Raw genomic sequence first — 20,432 nt, forward strand, 5'->3', positions numbered from 1 at the left:
AGCCCTGGCTGTCCTGGAACTCACTCTGTAGACCAGGCTGGCCTCGAACTCAGAAATTGGCCTGCCTCCGCCTCCCAAGTGCTGGGATTAAAGGCGTGTGCCACCACAGCCTGGCATAAAAGACAAAATTTAATTGGGGCCTTACTTACAGGTTTAGAGGATTAGTCCATGAGCATCATGGCAGGAAACACACTGGCCTGGTGCTTGAACAGTATTTACATACTGATATCAAAGACAGAGAGAGGAGGAAAGAGCATGAGCAACAAAGGGCCTAGTGAGGGCTTTTGAAACCTCCCAGGGACACCCCTTCTCCAACAGGTTCCACCTCCTAATCCTTCCCAAATAGTTCCTCTAACTGGGAGCCACACATTCAAAGACATGAGCCTATAGGGGCCATTCTCATTCAAACCACCACAATTCTCTTTAACTTTAGTCACATGGACTCACAGTCTCTGGCCTCTTGAGGGTATCAAGCACATGCAATCAAAAAAGCATTTATACACATAGAAATTAATTTAAAAACTAAACTAATACCCCCCTCCCCCAAAATGCATAAGGCTAGGTAGTGGTGGCGCATGCCTTTAATCTCAGCACTTGGGAGGCAAAGGCAGGCGGATTTCTGAGTTCGAGGCCAGCCTGGTCTACAGAGTGAGTTCCAGGACAGCTAAGGCGACACAGAGAAACCCTGTCTCAAAAAAAACAAAAAAAACCCAAAAAGCCTCTGAAAGATGTTTTGCCTTAGGAGTACAAGCAAGTTAAAACCTTTGAACATATCTGTTCTAGATCTTCCGTGAGCATTTGTAAATGAAGGAAGATTGGTTTGCCTCAGCAATTTATTTATGAAGTTTCAAGACAGGGTTTCTTTGTATAGCCGTGGCTGTTCTGGAGTTCACACTGTAGACTAGGTTGGTCTCAAGCTCACAGAGGTCTGCCTGTCTCTGCCTCCCCTGTACTGGGATTAAAGGCTTGTGCCATCACTGCCTGGCTTGCCTGAGTTTGGAGACAATCCTGAGTGATGGTTTTGCCTGTTCTTAGCAACTATTGAGAAGGAGATGAGGAAGCTCTTCAACATCCCTGCAGAGCGTGAGACACGGCTTTGGAACAAATACATGAGCAACACCTACGAGCAGTTGAGCAAGCTCGACAACACTATCCAGGATGCTGGGCTGTACCAGGGCCAGGTAGGAGAGCCTGGCCACGCCCAGACGGGCAGCTCTGATGGGGCTGTGTGGCAAGAGTCTTCTGGTAGGAAGCATGTCAGAAGTAGGGTGTGTTGCAGTGTGCTCATCTGGTCTCCCCTCTCTCTCAGGTGCTAGTAATTGAGCCCCAAAATGAAGATGGCACATGGCCCAGGCAGACCCTGCAGTCAAAGTAAGTGAATCTTCTCTCCCATGTAACTGGTGCAGGGAATGTGGAAGAGGGACAGGGTTGTTCTGAATTAAATGGAAAATCAGTTTCTCATCCCAGTTGCATAGTGTTTGAAGCAGCAGGTTTTTTTTTGTTTTGTTTTGTTTTGGTTTGGTTTTTGGTTTTTCAAGTCAGGGTTTCTCTGTATAGCCCTGGCTATCCTGGAACTCACTCTGTAGACCAGGCTGGCCTTGAACTCAGAAATCCACCTGCCTCTGCCTCCCAAGTGCTGGGATTAAAGGTGTGCGCCACCACCGCTCAGCTGAAGCACCAGTTTTTAAGCAGCCTGCTTGACATTCATGTATGAGGTAGCTGTCAGGGTTCCAGCAAGGATGAGAGATAGGGAGGAAGAAAGGGGTCGGATATGATATTGCCTCTTACTGAAGTGGCTTTGTATGTGTGTGTTTGTTAACCTTTATTTTTCTACTTGTACTTTAGAGTCTTTGAGAAAGAAAGGGGGGTTCGGGTGAGGTCTTGTATGACTTAAGGGTGATGGCTTGCTCCTGCTCAGCTCTCCCTGTGGCTCTTACAAATTACTGCTCAGCTACTAAATTTGGATTCTAAGCACACTTAACGCCAGGAGATCCTGTGGCTGGGGGATTGCGCACCCTTAGAAGGTTGCAGTAGAAAGTGATGACTTTTCTCTAGGATGTAGTGCAGGGAAATAACATGTGTGTTTCCTGACCTGATGACAAACAGAGCTAGCTGTAGTGGTGCATGCCTGTGTTGCAGGTAGAAGGAGGGGGTAGTTCAAGGCCATCCTCTGGTACTTAGTGATTCTAAGTCTAGTCTAATCTATAGGAGGCCATATCTACAAAACAAACAAACAAACACAAACCTGTGGCTGGGGTGATGGCTCAGCAGGTAAGTTGCTTGCTATGTAAGCATGTAGACCAGAGTTCACATTCCCAGAACTGTGTTGGGTGAGTGTGGTAGCCTGCCTATAATGCTAGTGCGCAGGAGATGGAGGCGGGAATCTCTAGAGGAAGCTGTCTAGCCTGCCTAGCAGAAATGATCTCACCCTGCATTCACTGAGAGACCTGCCTCAATATAAGGTGAAGAGCAGTCAAGGAAGACATCTGACATGAACCTCAGCTTCCACATGTATGTATACACACATGCACCTTTCCCACAGACCTCAGCTTCCACATGTATGTATATACACATGCACCTTTCCCACAGACCTCAGCTTCCACATGTATGTATACACACATGCACCTTTCCCACAGACCTCAGCTTCCACATGTGTGTATACACACATGCACGTTTCCTACATCTATGCATATGCAAAAAAAAAATGTTTAATAGAAAACACCTGTTTCCATGAAATGTTCGTCTCTTTATCACAGAACTTAGATTGTGCTTTGCAGGTGTGATTAAATTAATTATGTTGAAATCAAGAGACTCTTCAGGTGGACCCATTGTCATCACAAGGCTTCCTGGAGGTGAAGGGAGGCTGGAGAGTCATGGTGGGGTGAAACTGGAAGCAGAGGCAAAGCAGTGAAGTGTGAGGAGAGTTTTACTGACTTTGCGCCAGGACATGGGAACAAACGCCTCCACAAGGATCTAGGGACATGGGAACAAACGCCTCCACAAGGATCTAGGGACTCTACTGAGGATTGTAACTGGGCCATCTTGACTTGAACTCAGAACTCCTTTGGATTTTTCTTTAAATATGCGTTTGGGCATTTTGCTTGTATGTATGTCTCTGTATTGTGTGTGCCTGGTGATAGAAGAGGGTGTTGGATTCCCTGGATTGGAGTTGCAGGTGGTTGTAATTGTATGGATGCTGAGTGCTCTGCAAAAGCAGCAAGTACTCTTGGTCATGGGAGCCTTCTCTCCAGCCCCTCCTTTACACATTTACATCAGTACTTTATGCTAATCCATCTGTGTTGTCTTGAAGCCCCTGGCTGAGTAGACACCTGTGACAGCAGTAGGGAAACAATAGTCAAGTGCAGGCTGGACTGCCCCCCCCTTCATCAGAGTGCACAAAGCAGACAGTAACCCCCAGGCTGTGGACCCTACAGGCCTTGCACACGGGTCCCCTGTAACCATCAGAAAACACAGGCAAAATTAGTTATGAAGTACAATGAAAATAATTAAAATTATTTCATGGTTCAGTGTCATCCCAACCTGCAGAACTCTGTTAGAGTGAACATTAGGAATGTTGAGAACCACAGTTCTAGGGAAAACACTCTAGGTGCTCGGCCTGCAGCCTGGGAGGCCTCTGTCTTCTTGGTTGTCCTTTTCCCTGTCCACCCCACACTCTGAAGCCTAAGAATTTTCACTAAGAGACACAGCTTTTGAAAAAGTAGCAGTGCCTCCTCGAGACTCCATAAAGGCTGGAGTCTCCTGGAGTGGTGCGGCAGATCAAGAGTCAACATAGAGTGGAATTCCTGAGGGACATTCCTTCTCTGATCTCTGGGTGCACTATCAGATACTGTTGTTCGTGAGTATACAGCCATAAAGTAAACAGTTTGTTGGGTCAGAAAAGGAGACCAATAGGAAAAGTACTTGTGCCCAATGATTTATAAGCAATGTAGACAAAATTGAGGGAGAGAATTATTAAGCTTTAGGATTTAGAATGGGGAGAAATTAACCTGCTGAGGTATCATACAAGATGGAAACACACACACCCACACACTCAGAGAGAGAGAGAATATGAATGAATGAATGAATGACTATGTTGTGTTTATGTGTGTAAATGCAGACACATACTTGCCAAAGTATGTTTGTGGAGTCCGAGGCTGACTTCAAATGTCAGCCTTGCCATCTACCTAGTTCCAGATGGGAATCTCTCTCTCGTTTCCTGTTGCCTATTCCAACCTAGGTGACCAGAGCCTGGCTCACAAACTTTCAGAAGTTCTCTCCTTTCTACTTTCTACTTCGTAGCTCCTGCTAAGTGTGAAGACAGTGCTTTTGCAGTTGAAGTAACTGAGAATGGAGAATGGTTTTCCCTCCCTTCTCCTCTTTCCGTGTAGACCAGATAGTCCTCAAGCTTTCTGAGTTCTGGGGATTCAAGTATGAGCCGTGAAGCACACTTAGGAATGTTTATGAGATAGACCGACAGCAGTGAATGGCCTGTGCTTTTAAAAAAGTCAGTGGTATGTTTTTTGCTTCCCCCTTCCAGATCAAGCACTGCACCTAGCAGAAATTTCACTACCTCTTCAAAACCATCTGCAAGTCCCTATTGCTCAGTGTCTGCCTCTCTCATTGCAAATGGTGATAGCACTGACAGCTCTGGGATGCACAGCTCCGGTGTCAGCAGGGGGTAAGAGCAGGCCTTCAACTGTGCTTTCCTTCCTCTGCGTCCTCCCTCAGGAGTGCCTGGGCTGACCATCTGTGCCTAAGAGAAAGCTGCCTGTGAGAGCGTGCTGCATGCGGCTTCTACTCCAGTCCTCCCTGCTCCCGCCTCCTCGTTCTGACTCTGGTCACTTGTCCTTTTGCTGTCTGGTGTCTTTTCCAGTCTAAGCCATTAATAATCTTGAGGGCAGGGTAGCTGGTGTAAAGGAATGGGCTGGTCAGATGGCGGCTGTAAGGGGACAGTTCTCAGTTCTGCTAGAACCCTGTTCCCTCTTAGGAGCTGTGTTCCTTTCTCCATGGATGTTAGGAGTGTCTGCCATGAGATGTACACAGGGTGGACGAGAGTGAGCAAACGAAGAGTAGGTGGACACTCTGGTCCAGTCAAGGGTAGTGTGGCCTTGTGGATGGTGGCACATGGAAGCTCTTGATCCTGGTACCTAAAGTATCCTTTCCTGTTATCATCTGATAGCCTTCTAGAATGATATAAAATTAGTCGCCACAGTCTAAAAGAAGAAAATCCAAATAGCATTTCTCCCTTTAAGGCTATACTTACACCTGCTGACAGGTCAAGTAAAGGTGAAGGGGTGGCTCTGGAGTACCAGAGAAGGTAGGGGCCATGCACATTATGAGACAACCAGGCACAAATTCTAAATGCCCATGCAGAGCTCCGAAAGTCACCCTGAGGGAATGTGTGCGGCACTTGGTTTTATGGCTGATGTGGGTTGTGTTTTTCAGTGGATCTGGCTTCTCTGCTTCGTATAATTGCCAGGAGCCCCCGTCACCTCATATACAGCCTGGCCTCTGCGGACTTGGAAACCTGGGCAACACCTGCTTCATGAACTCTGCTTTGCAGGTAGAGAGGAGAGTTGCTAACTAAATAAAACCATGGTTGGAGTGTGTTAATTGGAAAATTAGTATTGGGGTCCTCCCACCCCACTTCACCTCCTTTGAGTGCTTCAGAAGTCTCTGTTAGGATATCTCCCACTAGCTAGTTCAGAATAGCATCATCAGTGTTTGTGGTCCTAAAACATCTATTGTTTTGTTAGCTGGTTGATATTTCTTTAAGACACAGACTCTTTCTCTTAAAAAGGTGAGAAGGACTCAGGAGTGATTGAGGTCTTGCTTGGCATTCTCAGGCAGGCATTCTCAGTGCTGGATTCAATCCCTAGCGCTCCTGCTGTAGAACCAATCAATAGCCAGTGTTAGCATGGTGGTTCATGGCTGTCCTCGAAGGACTGGGAGCCAATGTTAGCATGGTGGTTCATGGCTGTCCTCAAAGGACTAGGAGCCAGTGTTAGCATGGTGGTTCATGGCTGTCCTCGAAGGACTGGGAACCAGGGTTAGCATGGTGGTTCATGGCTGTCCTCACAGGACTAGGAGCCAGGAAGGTCTTCAGTACAAGGATCAAGACCTAGACTACAGAGGGAGATCTGTCTCAGAAATCTTTTTATTCATTCATCACATATTTATTGGGTAGATACTATGTAATAACATTATGATAGGCATGGGCTGCAAGGAATTAAAGAGTCCAGCTCCCAAATTAGGAGGTCATAGTCTCTAAAAATGTCAATTGTGAAGCCAACTGCAAGTTCAGGGTTTCCTAAGAGTGCTCTGTTTTGATACTTTCCTAGAAGGATTTAGGAGTTACTTAAAGCTATCCTAGTTAATTCATGAGAATTGTTTTGATGAGGAAAGGAAACAGATTGACTCAGGAGGTTCAAAATGCAGAACTCTGGTATGCTTCTATATATCTGCAATCCCAGGACTTGGAAGGCTGTGGTGGGAGGATGGCCAGAAGTTTGAAACCAGCCTGGTCTATAAGTGTGTCAGACAGAAAGGACTTGGTCTGTCTTTCCTGTTTTCATGCTCTCTGGAAGGGTCGCAAGCTCGGGTTTGTTCTGTTTCAGTGCCTGAGCAACACTGCACCACTGACTGAGTACTTTCTCAAAGATGAGTATGAGGCCGAGATCAACAGAGACAACCCTCTGGGGATGAAAGGGGAGATTGCAGAGGCCTATGCAGAGCTCATCAAGCAGATGTGGTCTGGAAGGGACACTCACGTGGCTCCACGGATGTTCAAGGTGGGTTGAGAAACCTTTCTCAAAAGAAAAGATTGTTTTTACATTTGTGTTTGTGTGTGTGCATGTACCATAGCACAGGTGTAGATGTCAGCGGACAACTTGCAGAAATGGGTCTCTCGCATGTGGATCCTGAGGATCAAACTCAGATGGTCAGGTTTGGTGATAAGCAGCTTTATCTGCTGCGCCTGCTTGTTAGACTCCTTTATCTGGTTTTGAGTGGATTGGCCTCATATTGTACTAAGGCATCCCTTTGCTTGAATTCTGACCTAGGTGAGGGTAGACTCTGAGGGGCCAACAAGATGGCTCAGTGGGTAAAGGCCTAATGACCTGAGTGCAGTCCCCAGAACCCATGTTACGGTAGAATGAAATAATTAGCTCTACAAAGTTATTATTCTGTGACCTCTGTCTTGTTCTGTAGATGTAATCTAAGACTTAGACAGTCCTTCCTTTTAGTGCTGCGGAGCTCTGTTGGTTGAGGGGCGTGGGGGATGTTTTTGCTTTGTTTTTTTTGTTGTTTGTTTTGTTTTGTTTTTGGTGGTGTGGGGCTTTCATTTGTTTGGGCTTTGTTTTGTTTTCCAAACTTACTTTTGAGTCAGGGTCTTACTCTGTAGCACTGGCTATCATGGAACCCACTATATAGACCAGGCTGTTATCAGACTCAGAGAGATGCAGCTGCCTTTGTCTCCCAAGTACTGGGATTAAAGGTGTGCCACCAGGCCTGACTCAGTGCTACAGTTTTGTTTGTTTGTTTTGTTTTTCAAGACATGATTTCTCTGTATAGCCCTGGCTATCCTGGAACTCGCTTTGTAGACCAGGCTGGCCCTGAACTCAAGAGATCTATGTGCTTGTGCCCCCCAAGTACTGGAATCAAAGTGTGTGCACCACTGCCTGGGCCCTGTGTTCTAAACGAGACTATAAAAGTTTAATTTCGACTGCTAGAGTGATGTGATTCGGAATCCTGTGTCCGCATGGCCCTGTGCTCTCAGTCAGGACTTCAAAACATGGGGATAGACTTACACTCTCAGAGGGTGATATTAAAGGCAGTTCTTTTCTTTCATAACAAGGTTTCTCTGCACAGCCTTGGCTGTCCTGGCCTTCAGTTCAGAGATCCACTTGGCCTCTGTCTTCTGAGTGCTGGGATTAAAGGCATGTGTCCCACCACCTAGTGAAAGGCAATTCTTTTTTTTTTTTAAACATTTATTTATTTTATGTATATGAGTATACCATTGCTCTCTTCAAACATACCAGAGGAGGGCATCAGATCCCATTACAGATGGTTGTGAGCCACCATGTGGTTGCTGGGATTTGAACTCAAGACCTTTGGAAGAGCACTAGGTGCTCTTACCCGCTGAGCCATGTCTCTAGCCCTGTGAAAAGCAATTCTTACTTAGGTCTTTTCCCTTAGTGGAAAAAAATCTTAAGCGGTTGGTTAATACTGAGGACTCTTTCATCTTTTTGGTCACATGAATCCATGAGAAATATAAGTCAGTTGCCATTTATATACTAAATCATAAAGAATACTAGGATTGGATGGTACCTCCCTGGATTTGCTCAAGTGTAAACAACTTACAGATAGCGTTTTGATTTATTGTATTCTGATGGACTCAGTTGATAGCTGCACTGTCTGTGGTAGCCGCGGTGCTACTGAGCACTTGTAATGTGGTTACTGTGACCTAGAATCCAAACAGGGTAGAGGGATTGGAGGAATGGCTCAGCAGTTAAGAGAACTGGCTGTTGTAGAGGATCTAGATTTAATTCCCAGCACCTACATGGTGGTTCACAATCATATGTAAGTCCAGTTCCAGGAAGTCCAAATTTCCTGGCTTCCATGAGTACCATATGTGCATTTGGCAAAAAAAAAAAAAAAAATCCCTCCTTGGTATTAGGGACTTAACCCAAGGCTTTGTGCGTGCTTAGAAAGGGGAAGTGAGCTCTTTCCCAGCTCTTTTATTTTCAACTAATTTAAATATAAAAAACTTCTCAGTTAGTAGTTAAAATATTACACACCACATATGTAGAACATCTTGTAAGATGTAGGCTTACAAGAGACTATGGCTCATTCCTGGAGTTTGTGGTTGAGTGTGAGCGGTGCTTTAGAGTGCTGCCAGCTGGCTGGAAACACTCAGACCTAGCAATGTTGGGTCTGTCTCATGTATGACTCCTGGATTGATCACTTCTAAGGCCGTATAATTTAACTCTGTGAACTACAAAAAGACATTGGAGTGCAGTTCACATCACTACTTGGATCTATCAACTGAGAGTGTGTCCCCTCCCCTGTTAGGATAATGGCCTGATTTCAGGCCTGTGTTTTACTTGGATCTCTAACCCAAGCCATTTTTCTGGTCCCATTGGCCTCAGTATTGCTTGGAAGGAGTTAGTTGGACTGTCGCCCAGGTGACTAGAAAGCTGCTGTTGGGGGCACTGCCCCTGATTTGACTTGTTTGCTTTTTTTCCTCCTTTACTACTTTATTACACCTCCTAATGTAGTTGTTTTTGTTGTAGACACAAGTGGGACGTTTTGCCCCTCAGTTTTCTGGCTACCAACAACAAGACTCTCAGGAGCTGTTAGCCTTTATTCTAGATGGATTGCACGAAGACCTGAATCGAGTAAAGAAGAAGCCTTACCTGGAGCCAAAGGACGCTAATGGGCGACCAGATGCGGTATGATATAGAAGGTGTCTGCACAGTGTCCCCAAGAGACTTCCTTCTATGGCAGCATGAGAACAGTCTTCTGGTGTTGGGTTAGTGCAGGGGCCTGGCTGCCTCTCAGTGTCACTCATGATACGGGTGCATTCCTCAGAAAGGAAGCTAACCATAGTTGCCTTTCCCCCCAGTGCTCCAGATCAAACTCTGAGGGCCTTTTGAGTGCTAGACAGGCCTGCAACCTCTGTGCTACATCCCAGGCCAACTGTAGTTACTCTTAGCACTTCCTCAAGTTTCTTCAAGTGAGTTAGTTTGTTTAGTATTGCATGGGCAAGCCAGGAATGAGTGAGCACTGAGAACTTTAACAGTTGACAGTGTGTTCTTAGCACTGTCACTGCTCTTTACAGCTCACCCAGTGTTGGTTTATTTGTGGTACTGGTGATAAAACCTCCAACCTCCTTCCGACTGGCCAAGTGCATAGTATTGGGCTGTAGTTATGGCCTACTTAAATTGTTTAGTTTGAAATGCAGTCTTACTAAATTGCTCAGAATGGTCTTGACCTCAGTCTCTTGCCCAGGAAGACCTTGAAATTGGCATCTTTCTGCCTCAACTTCCCAAGTAGCAGGGTTTCAGGCCTGTGCCACTAGCCCAGTGTTTTTGTGGGACAGGATCTCAGTACTCTGGACTGGCGTCTGACTGTGTATCTGAGAGTGCCTAGCGATATTGAGTCTTTGCCTCCAGAATACTAATGCAGCCTCTTCTTTCCTTGATTATTACAAATAGCTGCCAGGCAGTGGTGGCGCATGCCTTTAATCCCAGCACTTGGGAGGCAGAAGCAGGCAGATTTCTGAGTTCGAGGCCAGCCTGGTCTACAGAGTGAGTTCCAGGACAGCCAGGGCTACACAGAGAAACCCTGTATCCAAAAAACCAAAAGAAAAGAAAAGAAAAAACCCAAACGAAAAAATAGCTGATTAAAGCTAAATATAGGGCATATATACTTGATGCCTTGATTTTTCTGGTACTTGAAAGGGGAATTTATTTTAGGGACCCTGTTGCATTGAAATAATTGACATGAATGCTTTAAAGTAGCTTTTAAATCTTAAGAAAAAACAGCTTAACTATATCATGGATTAAAAATCTCCCCTAGTGGGCTTGAGAGATGTCTCACAGGTTAAGAGCACTGCCTGCTCTTCCACAGGATCTGAGTTCAATTCCCAGCAACCACATGGTGGCTCACAACGGTATCCTCCTCTGTCATGCAGGCATACATGCAGGCAGAATGCTGTATACATAATAAATGTAAAAAACCTTAAAAAAAAAAAAGAAAGAAAAGAAAAGAAAATCTCCCTTAAGTCTAGGCAGTGGTGGCGCACGCCTTTAATCCCAGCATTTTGGAGGCAGAACCAGGTGGATTTCTGAGTTCCAAGCCAACCTAGTCTATAGAGCAGCTTCCTGGACAGCCAGAGCTACACAGAGAAACCCTGTCTCAAAAACCCAAAACAATAATCTCCTCTAAGGGCCTTTAGATCATTAAAAACACAATAGTATCGGTCCATTCCCTGTTGGCCCTGTGTGCCTCTGGTGCTCTCAGATTCTCGGTTGACATCTTAGTAAGCATGGCTGTGGGTATAGAGCTAGCCTGTGGTGAGACTAAAAAAGCTCTCACTGTTTAGTGACTTCTGGTATTTTGGATTCCAGGGAAAGGACAGATGTTGAGAATCTCCTACTTAATTCTTTTTCTTTGATCTAGGTGGTAGCAAAGGAAGCCTGGGAAAATCACAGGCTGAGGAATGATTCTGTGATTGTGGATACTTTCCATGGCCTTTTCAAATCTACTTTGGTTTGCCCAGAATGTGCTAAAGTTTCTGTGACCTTTGACCCATTTTGCTATCTAACTCTCCCACTGCCTTTGAAGAAGGATCGGGTTATGGAGGTCTTCCTAGTTCCTGCTGACCCTCAGTGCAGACCTATCCAGGTAACCGAATCCTCACCTTCATAGCACCCCTCACTCAGTAGACTCTGGTCCCAGATGGGACTCCTTTCTATCTGCTGCATGGGGAACTTCATTGACGGTCTGTAGGTCCCCTGGGGCTTAGTATGTGTGTGCACCCTGGCCTCTCTCAGACCTCAGGACCTGTTGTGAAGGTCCTTGGGATATCTCCATCACTTTCTCACCATGTAAATTCATGTAGCTGTAGTAACCTGCTTTTCCAGCTAACGGTCCTTGAATATTGGGGAGGATGTACTAGAGTTTCCTTAAGTTTGTCTTCTAGTCAGGATAGGGAGCAAGGCAGATGAGTCATATGATCAGTGGGTCTTCGTATGTAATTCTGCTGATGGCAAGAGGCAAGATGCTACCTGCTTGGTGTGGTTCTGCACAGCTTTTCTCCTGGCCCTCGAGGGAGGCAAAGGCAGGTAGAGCAGATCTGAAGTTGAAGCCAGCTTGGTCTTTGTAATGAGGTCCAGGCCATCCAAAGCTACACAGTAAGGCTGTCTCAAGGGGAAAAAAAGGGGGGAAGAAAGCTAATACATAGTATTAAATGGCAATTTCTATGCTTTTAATCTTTCTTTAAAGGAAGTACTGACCCAATCCAGAAGGTAAAGGATACAACAATATTTGGGAGGGAAGGAGATGGCTGCCTGAATGTCGCAGCTATGCAAACACCAAAGCCTTGGCTCTGTCAGCTGGCTACATGACTCATCTGGGCCATGCACTGCCTCTGGAGGAATCCTATGTCCCTAGGATGTGATCCCCTCAGGTCATTTCCTGTCTCCTGTCACCTTGACTGTTTCTCCTTTGCAGTACCGCGTGACTGTGCCACTGATGGGGGCCATATCTGACCTGTGTGAAGCGCTCTCCAAGCTGTCTGGCATTGCTGCAGAAAATGTAAGAGGGAGTTGTTAGTGGTTCTTACCACCATTAAACCACTTTATGGTCCTTTGGGTTTACTCTGAAAGTTTTGGGAGATTGCTGTTATTGGACAGCACAAATGTCTTAGATACCTCATAGCTCCTGGTCTGCTAGCACAGGGAAACACTGTCTTTCTCCCACTGTGATGGTGCCACCCATTGTCAGAGGGACAAGGATAGGGCTCACTTTCATCATGTTTCGTCTGTGGAGACTGGCTCTGCAAAGCCACTGGGGGTTTCTAGGCCATGACCAGTGTCTGCTCAGCACTCAATTCTCACCATTCCTCCTACCTGAGGACAGATGTCATCACAGCCGTGCTGGTGACAGATAGCCGTGCTGCTCCCTCTCGGTCTCGGCTGTAGCCTGGGACCACTCGAATGGTGGTTCTCTGTAGGCAACTTGAGCCAGGAGTCTCTGCCCACTGTTTCTGGGTTTTAGTCAGTGAACAGGAGCTCTGTGAGCCATCCTGTCATCATCTTGTGCTCTTGATTCTTAGATGGTGGTCACTGATGTATATAATCACCGCTTCCACAAAATTTTCCAAATGGATGAAGGTTTAAGCCACATCACGCCTCGAGATGACATTTTTGTGTAAGTACCTAGCAGTTTCTGATGAGCCAAAGAGCACAGTAGAGACTCTGTTCTGACCTACGTGCTTGCGTACATATGCCTGGCCAGAGATGCATGTTCAGGAAACTGGGTATGCTAGTACCAAGAACCCTTGGCCCACAGAGCCCTGCACCAATGCAGCTTTGGTCAATAGATTCTGTTTGCTAAAAGGACTTAATTCTGCTGTCAGAGGTCTTTTGCTCAGTAAGAGTCAACTGGCTAGTTGATGTTTGCGCACACCTTTGATCCTAGCGCTTGGGAGGCAGAGGCAGGAAGAGCTCTGAGTTCTAGGCAAGCCTGGTCTACAGAGTGAGTTCCAGGACAAACAGGGCTACACAGAGCAACCCTGTCTTGGAAAAAAAAAAGAGTCAGAGCTGTGTGAAAGGCCAGGGCAGTCTGGGGCTATGTATACAGGGATTTGGGATTTCTCTGCCCCATTTTCTGATTCTCAAGCAGGTGCCATAGTGGCATACTGTCGGCATCTCAGGCATTCAGCAAAGCTCTGAGATTCAGCTTTTCAGTTTCTCATCACCGTGGGAACTATACAGAGTGTTGTTTCGTGGCAACTCTTTGGGAAGTAGGGTATGTGTCCTCCTCCTAGGTGCAGAGATGCAGCTTCCAGTCAACTTCTTCTTACATACGCTCTCTTTTTACTTCTCACTCAGAGAGGTGGTCAGTTGGCTTGTTCAGTTTTGTAGTCTCAGCAGAGCCAGGCAGATCGGATCTCTCTGAATTTGAGGCCAGTCTAGGTTAGAAGAGCAACCAGTGCTTTTAACAGCTGAGCCATCTCTTAACCTCCCAGAGAACTTTAATAACGCTCTTTTCTCACCATGAGGTGGGGGCCCATGCCTTTAATCCTAGCACTTAGGAGGCAGAGGAAGGGAGATCTCCATGTTGAAGGCCATCCTGGTCTACAAAGCAAGTTCCAGGAGCTTGGTCCCTCCGATTGACATAGTAAAAGGAGAGAGAACTCACTCCATAGAGTTGTCCTCTGACCTTCGCACATGTAACACACACACATACACAGACACACACACACACACACACACACACACTCACATATACACATACATGAGGGCTTGATTCCCAGCACCTGTGTAAAAAGCTAGCCATAAGAGAGTTGAGGAAGATGCCAGTGTTGGCCTGACCTCTACATGGACACACACCACATACAGAATGAATTGTCGTATGAGAATAGTGGCATAGTGCTTTGTCTTGGTTGGTTGATTCATTGTTTTTTGTTTTGAGACAGGGTTGTCTTGGAGCTTACCATGTAGACCAGGCTGGCCTCAAACTAACTCACAGTGAACCATGCTCCTCTGCCTCCTGAGTGCTGGGTGTACGTGTGAAACTTCACCTCTGGAAACAGATAGGATTTTTAGCCATGTTACATGCTGTCCTTGTGATTTAATGCTCACCACAACCCTGGTAGGTGAGTAATCCTACTTAAGCACAGAGACCTGGAAGTTAGAGGGCTTCACTGGGTCTCTCCAACCTGAAAAGGACACAGTGAACCCAGAACTTGGAGCACCTCACTCAAGGCCCATCTGCTAACCATTGCTAACTTCAGTTTTTCTTTACAACATGTCGTATGAGGTTTTTTTTAAATCCCTCCTGCACCAGCCAGCAAGGTTGCTCAGTAGGTATGGCTTCTTGCTGACAATCTTAACTGTTAGAGTTTACTCTCTCCAACCCACAGAGGGTGAGAACCACCTCCACTCAAGTTGTCCTCTGATCTCCACCACTGTGCCGTGTACGGCATGTGCCTGTCAGTTTGTGCTCACATGTGTACATACACACACATACACATACACACACACACACACACATACACATATAAAAGCAGTTTTTCACAAAAAACTTGTGGAGGTTGAGATTTAGCTGAGCAGTTACTGTGAGTACTGACCCCCCCACAGAGGACCAGCTGCAGGTAGCTCATGGTCACCTTTAACACCAGTTTCAGGGGATCTCATGTCTTCAGGCTTTTTTTTTTTTTTTAAAGATTTATTTATTTTATGTATGTGAGTACACTGTAGCTGAACAGATGGTTGTGAACCTTTTTGTGGTTTTTTGGAATTGAATTTTTAGGACCTCTGCTCCCTCTAGTCAACCCCGTTCACCCACTCCTTGCTAGTTCCAGACTGTATTTATTCCAAAGCTGTATTTATTATTATACATAAGTACACTGTAGCTGTTTTCAGACTCACCAGAAGAGGGCGTCAGACCTCATTACAGGTGATTGTGAGCCACCATGTGGTTGCTGTGGATTTAAACTCAGGACCAGTCAGTGCTCTTAACTGCTGAGCTCTCTCTCTAGTCTTCAGGCTTTTGAGGGCACCATGCGCATGTGTGTGGTGCATATAACTCATGAAGACATACACACAAATGCCAAATAAATCTCTAAAGGATTTTTATTTTTCCTTTGTGATTCCTAATTAAGACTACTGACCAGGCATTGGGGAAGAGTGCTGTTTGTGCAGTTTTCAAAAATGGAATCAATCAGTGCCAGGCGGTGGTGGCGCACGCCTTTAGTCCCAGCACTTGGGAGGGAGGCAGACACAGGCAGATTTCTGAGTTCGAGGCCAGCCTGGTCTACAGAGTGAGTTCCAGGACAGCCAAGGCTACACAGAGAAACCCTGTCTCGGAAAAAAAAGAAAAAGAAAAAAGAAAAGAAAAAAAAACTGGAATCAGTAAGTTTGTGTGTGCCTCTATATGTAAAGAGAAAGACCACAGACAGTTGCCAATAATTTTAGTAACATCTCCAGAATAGCAAACGTTACCTCTAAATCCCTTTCTGATTATAGCTGGTTGGCACTATTTATAGTTAAACACTATTGAAGACACAGATTTCAAAATAATTTATTTGTATTTAGTAGTTTGTTTGGTTTTCTCTGGATTTTTATAAAATTGGATATGGCTGGATGTGGTGGTGTATACCTGTGTCCAGCATTTGGGAGACAGTCAGGTGGCTCTGTAATGAGTTTGAGACCACCCTCCCAACATAACAAGTTCCTGACAGCCCAGACTACATAGTAAACTTTTTCAAAAATAAGAAGGGGGGAAGGATATAATTATTTTAATTTGCTTCAGTGATTTTGAACAACAATGGCAAATATCTAGTTTTACAAGTTTCCCTACTTGATAAGTCTCTGGCTGGTAGTCTCAGTGTATATTCCTGTGTTATATTTGGCTTTATTATACAGAATAGCACTAAGAACTCAGTTTTAAAAGTTGAGCCCCTAGTTGGGTGGTAGTGTCAAACACTTTTAATCCCAGCACTCAGGAGGCAGAGGCATTTGGATCTTTGTGAGTTCAAGGCCAGCCTGGTTTACAGAATGAGTTCTAGCAAAGCCAGGGCTACTCAGAGAAACCCAGTCTTAAAAAAACCAAAAAATGAAAATGGAACAACAAAAAAAGTTAAGAACAAACAGTTAAGCTCTTAGCAAAGCGTGGTATTAGATCTCAATCATTTTAACCCCCAGGGACTAAGGCAGAACAGTTGAGTAGCCTAACCCTGAGATCCAACAGCACAGTAAAGCCTATAATCCTAGCACTTGTCTTTGAGTTCAAGGCCAGCTGGGGCACATAGTAGGTCTAGGACAGTTTGGGCAACCTAATAAGAACCTCTCTCAAAAACAAACCTGGGGGGAGGGAGCCTGTGAATGAGCTTAGTTGGTAGCGTGCTCGCCTAGTGTATAAGCAGTAGTGGATTTGATCCCTATCACCGGATACACCAGGCATGTCTAATCCCAGCACCTGGAAGGCAGAGGTGGGAGGATTACAAGTCTAAGGTCCTCCTCAGGTAAGTAGTAAGTTTGAGGCTTGCCTGGGGTGTGGAAGGAAGGAGGACGAGAGACAGGGACTTAGAACGCAGACACTGGACTAAACTGCGCACTCCCAAAAGATGTAAGCTGTGGGCCATTCTCTGATCATCAAAGCAAACGAGGATCGTCATCGGCACCACCACGGAGAATTCATCTACCAACCTCAATTTTCCTCACCAAAAAGCTCAATTTGTTTTGTTTTGTTTTTTGTTTGTTTGCTTTTTCAAGACAGGGCTTTCTCTGTATAGCCCTGGCTGTCCTGGAACTCACTCTGTAGACCAGGCTGGCCTCGAACTCAGAAATCCGCCTGCCTCTGCCTCCCAAGTGCTGGGATTAAAGGCGTGTGCCACCACCGCCTGGCTCCCTTTTCTTTCTAATGGTACTCTGTCTTTTGTCGTGACAGCCTTCCCACCTTGCAGCTTCTATCTGTTTTGCTGACAGGAGCCTGCTGCTAAAGGTTCCCTCTCTGTGACTCATGCAGGTATGAGGTCTGCAGTGCTTCCGTGGATGGCTCAGAGTGTATCACTGTTCCAGTCTACTTCAGAGAGAAGAAGTGCAGGCCGTCGAGTACTTCCTCTGGGGCTGTGCTCTATGGACAGCCGCTTCTTGTTTCTGTCCCTAAGCACGAGCTAACCCTCGAGTCCTTGTACCAGGCTGTTTGTGATCGTATTAGGTTGGTGCCGGAAATGTGATTTGATGGTTGTCTGAAATGAATGGGTTCATCAGCTTTAGTCACTTGTAGTTTTTCTGTTCGTCCTATGTACTCGGCTCTGTGAAAAAAAGAACTGTGCCAGCCCCTGGGAGGCTGGGCCAGAGGCTAGGGAAGAGTAATTAGCACACATAATCCTAGCAACTATCTTAGGATGGAAAGTGCTGCATGGCATTCAGCTGGAAGAAAAGAGGGGTTCCCTAGCATGCACAAAGCCCTTTGCTCAGTCTCCACGGCCCTGTCAACCAGGCGTGGTCATAGTGCACACCTGAAACTTTAGTGCTTGACATGTGGAGGCAGGTGAATCAGAAGCTGAAAATTATCCTTAGGTGTATAGCAAATGGGAGGCCAGCCTGGGAACCATAAACCCTGTTTGCAATCAAATCAAATAATGCACATGACACTTGTAGAAGACCTGAAACTAGCCTTTCTTGGTATCTTTATTGACTTATTAAGTTAACCTTAATAAGTGTGGTAGTTCTTATTTCTTGAGCCATTACATTATGTTTGTGGATAGCAAAATATGTGAATTATGTACTGCTTCATAGCTGTATAGTAGAAAAAAGTTAAATATTAATACTAACAATCTTCTGGTTTTTTTTTTTAAGCCGCTATATAAAACAGCCTTTGCCTGATGAGTTTCTCAGCTCACCCTTAGAGCCTGGGGCCTGCAATGGCTCTAGGGGTAGCTATGAAGGTGAGCACTCCTGCTGTGGGACTGTGGGGCTGTGATGACCTCATTGCTCCCGATTTCCGTCTTCTTGGAAGGTGTTAACCACGTAGATGTGTTTTGAGTCTGGACTGGAAGAGGGTAGGCTCTCTTAGTCCTCATTAACCTTTGGACCTTGTAGAACTGTCTTAGATTCCTGCTGACACACATTGTGTCTTATCTCAGATGCACTGAGCCTGGAAGTATTGAGTAACACAGCTAAAGGTATGAAGCAGGGCCAAGACCTGTTTGGTTTTACTGTGCTGGGGATCAAGGCCTTGCATGATCACTGCTGTGCTCTCTTCCAAAGCCTCCGGAGTCAGAACTTACTTCTTCTCTGTTAGCATTTACTTATGTAGCATGAACTTGTACACACCATCCAGACCTTAGTACCCCAAAAGGACGGATTTCCTGGCCAGCTAATAAGAAAGTTGAGGCTGGCTATCTTGGGCATTTATTTCTGACCACCTAGGAAGCAACTGAGTTTAGGTCATAGGAGAGAAGAAAGTCACGGGTGAAAAACAGTCCAGTGGGTTCATTCCAAAACCCCAAGGCATCCCTTTCTGTGGACAGATGCTGAAGCGTCCATTTCACACAGGAGTGCCTAGTCATCAGTGTGCTTGCTGCTCTTTTTGGAAGTGTAGGTGATCATGTACCTTCATTCCTATGAATCCATGAGTGATCTCTAAATTCTTTGGGTTTTGGTGGGCTTTTTAACTTTTTTATGTATTACTCTTTGATCCCTGTGTGCATTGTGTATGCGTGTGGGGTGTGTGTGTGTGTGTGTGTATGTGTGTGTGTGTGTGTGTGTGTGTGTATGTGTGTGTGTGTAGGCCGAGGGTTACATTTTGGAGATAGTTCTCTCCATCTGCTTTTATGCAGGTTCTGGGGAGCAAACTCAGATCACCACACTCATGCAGCATAAGCCTTTATCTGCTGACTTTAATCTTCTTTTTGTCTCCCTCTAACCCAGACTGGGCTAGAACTCACTGTGTAGGTTATGTTTACCTTTATTTCCCAATCCTTCCAAGCACCAGGATTGCAAGATTTTAAATTTGACTTTAAGATGTTCTTTCTTGCAAAACTGCTCTTGGGTACCAAGTGTTCCATTTTAGTGCATCTCTCTGTGAAGCTAATGATGAAGTCAAGAGGAGGACTATGTGATGTGACTCACTTAAATTCTCAGCCAAGTCAGTGGTGGTGCACGCCTTTAATCCCAGCACTGGGAGGCAGAGGCAGGTGGATTTTTGAGTTCCAGGCCAGCCAGGGCTATACAAAACAAACAAACAAAAACAAATAAACACTCCTCTCTTGAGAAACAAAATAAATAAATGCATTCATTCTCTGGGTATCTGCTTCCTCCTCATGTAATAAGACGCCTTATTTGCCCCTTAGGGGCGGTCACTTGTTAAATCAAATACTGATAACTGTGGAGATATATAGGGGTGGATACACTTGAATATACACAACAGAATATATTAGGAAATAATAATGCACTTTAGTATTAAATAAATGTTTTATGGTTTCTTTGTAGGTTATGTTGTTTGAGGTAGGGTCTCCTGTAGCCCAGGCCTGCTGCAAACTTGTCATGTGGTTGTGGCTGGCCTTGAACTCACTGTCCTGTCTCAGCCTCTGAGTGCTTGGGTTATAGATAGATATCACCATACCTGGGTAAAGAGTCCTAACGTTTAAATATGGGACTTACACAGGTTGTTTTTCATGTGTATCAGGAGATGAAGAGGAAGAGATGGATCATCAAGAGGAAGGGAAAGAACAGCTTTCCGAAGTGGAAGGCAGTGGTGAGGACGACCAGGGAGGCGACCATAGTGAGTCCACCCAAAAGGTGAAAGGCCAGCCGCGCCACAAGAGGCTTTTCACCTTCAGCCTTGTGAACTCCTGTGGAACTGCTGATATCAATTCACTGGCAACTGATGGGAAACTCCTCAGACTCAACTGTAAGTGCTTGCTCTGCCCCTTGGGGTAGATTTGGGGCACATAAGATCTCTTTACTTCATATTAACTACATTAGGTGTTAACTCTTTATGTAGCTCTAGGATCAAACATTTGAATTCCTTGGAGAATGATTGAGGACCACACATCTTTCAAAGGATTTTTACCCTATTTCCTTTGGTAGTGGAGTGTTTGAGACAAGCCTTTTCTCTCTCCCTCTCCCTCTCCCTCTCCCTCTCCCTCTCCCTCTCCCTCTTCTCCCTTTCTCCCTCTCCCTTTCCCTCTC

At 45.5% G+C, this 20,432-nt stretch overlaps 1 protein-coding gene across 2 annotated transcripts in view; it reads left to right on the forward strand.

The window, feature by feature from the left end:
• Nucleotides 1–20,432, forward strand: part of Usp4 (ubiquitin specific peptidase 4) — a 47,191-nt gene that overhangs the window by 14,370 nt on the left and 12,389 nt on the right. Inside the window, exons 5-16 of one of the 2 annotated variants that reach the window (XM_031343061.1) lie at nt 1,036–1,181; nt 1,310–1,371; nt 4,538–4,678; nt 5,446–5,563; nt 6,618–6,791; nt 9,294–9,452; nt 11,185–11,409; nt 12,238–12,321; nt 12,842–12,936; nt 17,260–17,451; nt 18,096–18,184; nt 19,927–20,151. In XM_031343061.1, the coding sequence (XP_031198921.1) occupies nt 1,036–1,181; nt 1,310–1,371; nt 4,538–4,678; nt 5,446–5,563; nt 6,618–6,791; nt 9,294–9,452; nt 11,185–11,409; nt 12,238–12,321; nt 12,842–12,936; nt 17,260–17,451; nt 18,096–18,184; nt 19,927–20,151 (1,710 nt within the window). The remainder of the gene's footprint in view (nt 1–1,035; nt 1,182–1,309; nt 1,372–4,537; nt 4,679–5,445; nt 5,564–6,617; nt 6,792–9,293; nt 9,453–11,184; nt 11,410–12,237; nt 12,322–12,841; nt 12,937–17,259; nt 17,452–18,095; nt 18,185–19,926; nt 20,152–20,432) is intronic. The other variant, XM_031343062.1, reaches the window with a different exon arrangement.

Source organism: Mastomys coucha, unplaced genomic scaffold (genome assembly GCF_008632895.1).
Source record: "Mastomys coucha isolate ucsf_1 unplaced genomic scaffold, UCSF_Mcou_1 pScaffold23, whole genome shotgun sequence".
NCBI lineage: Eukaryota > Metazoa > Chordata > Mammalia > Rodentia > Muridae > Mastomys > Mastomys coucha.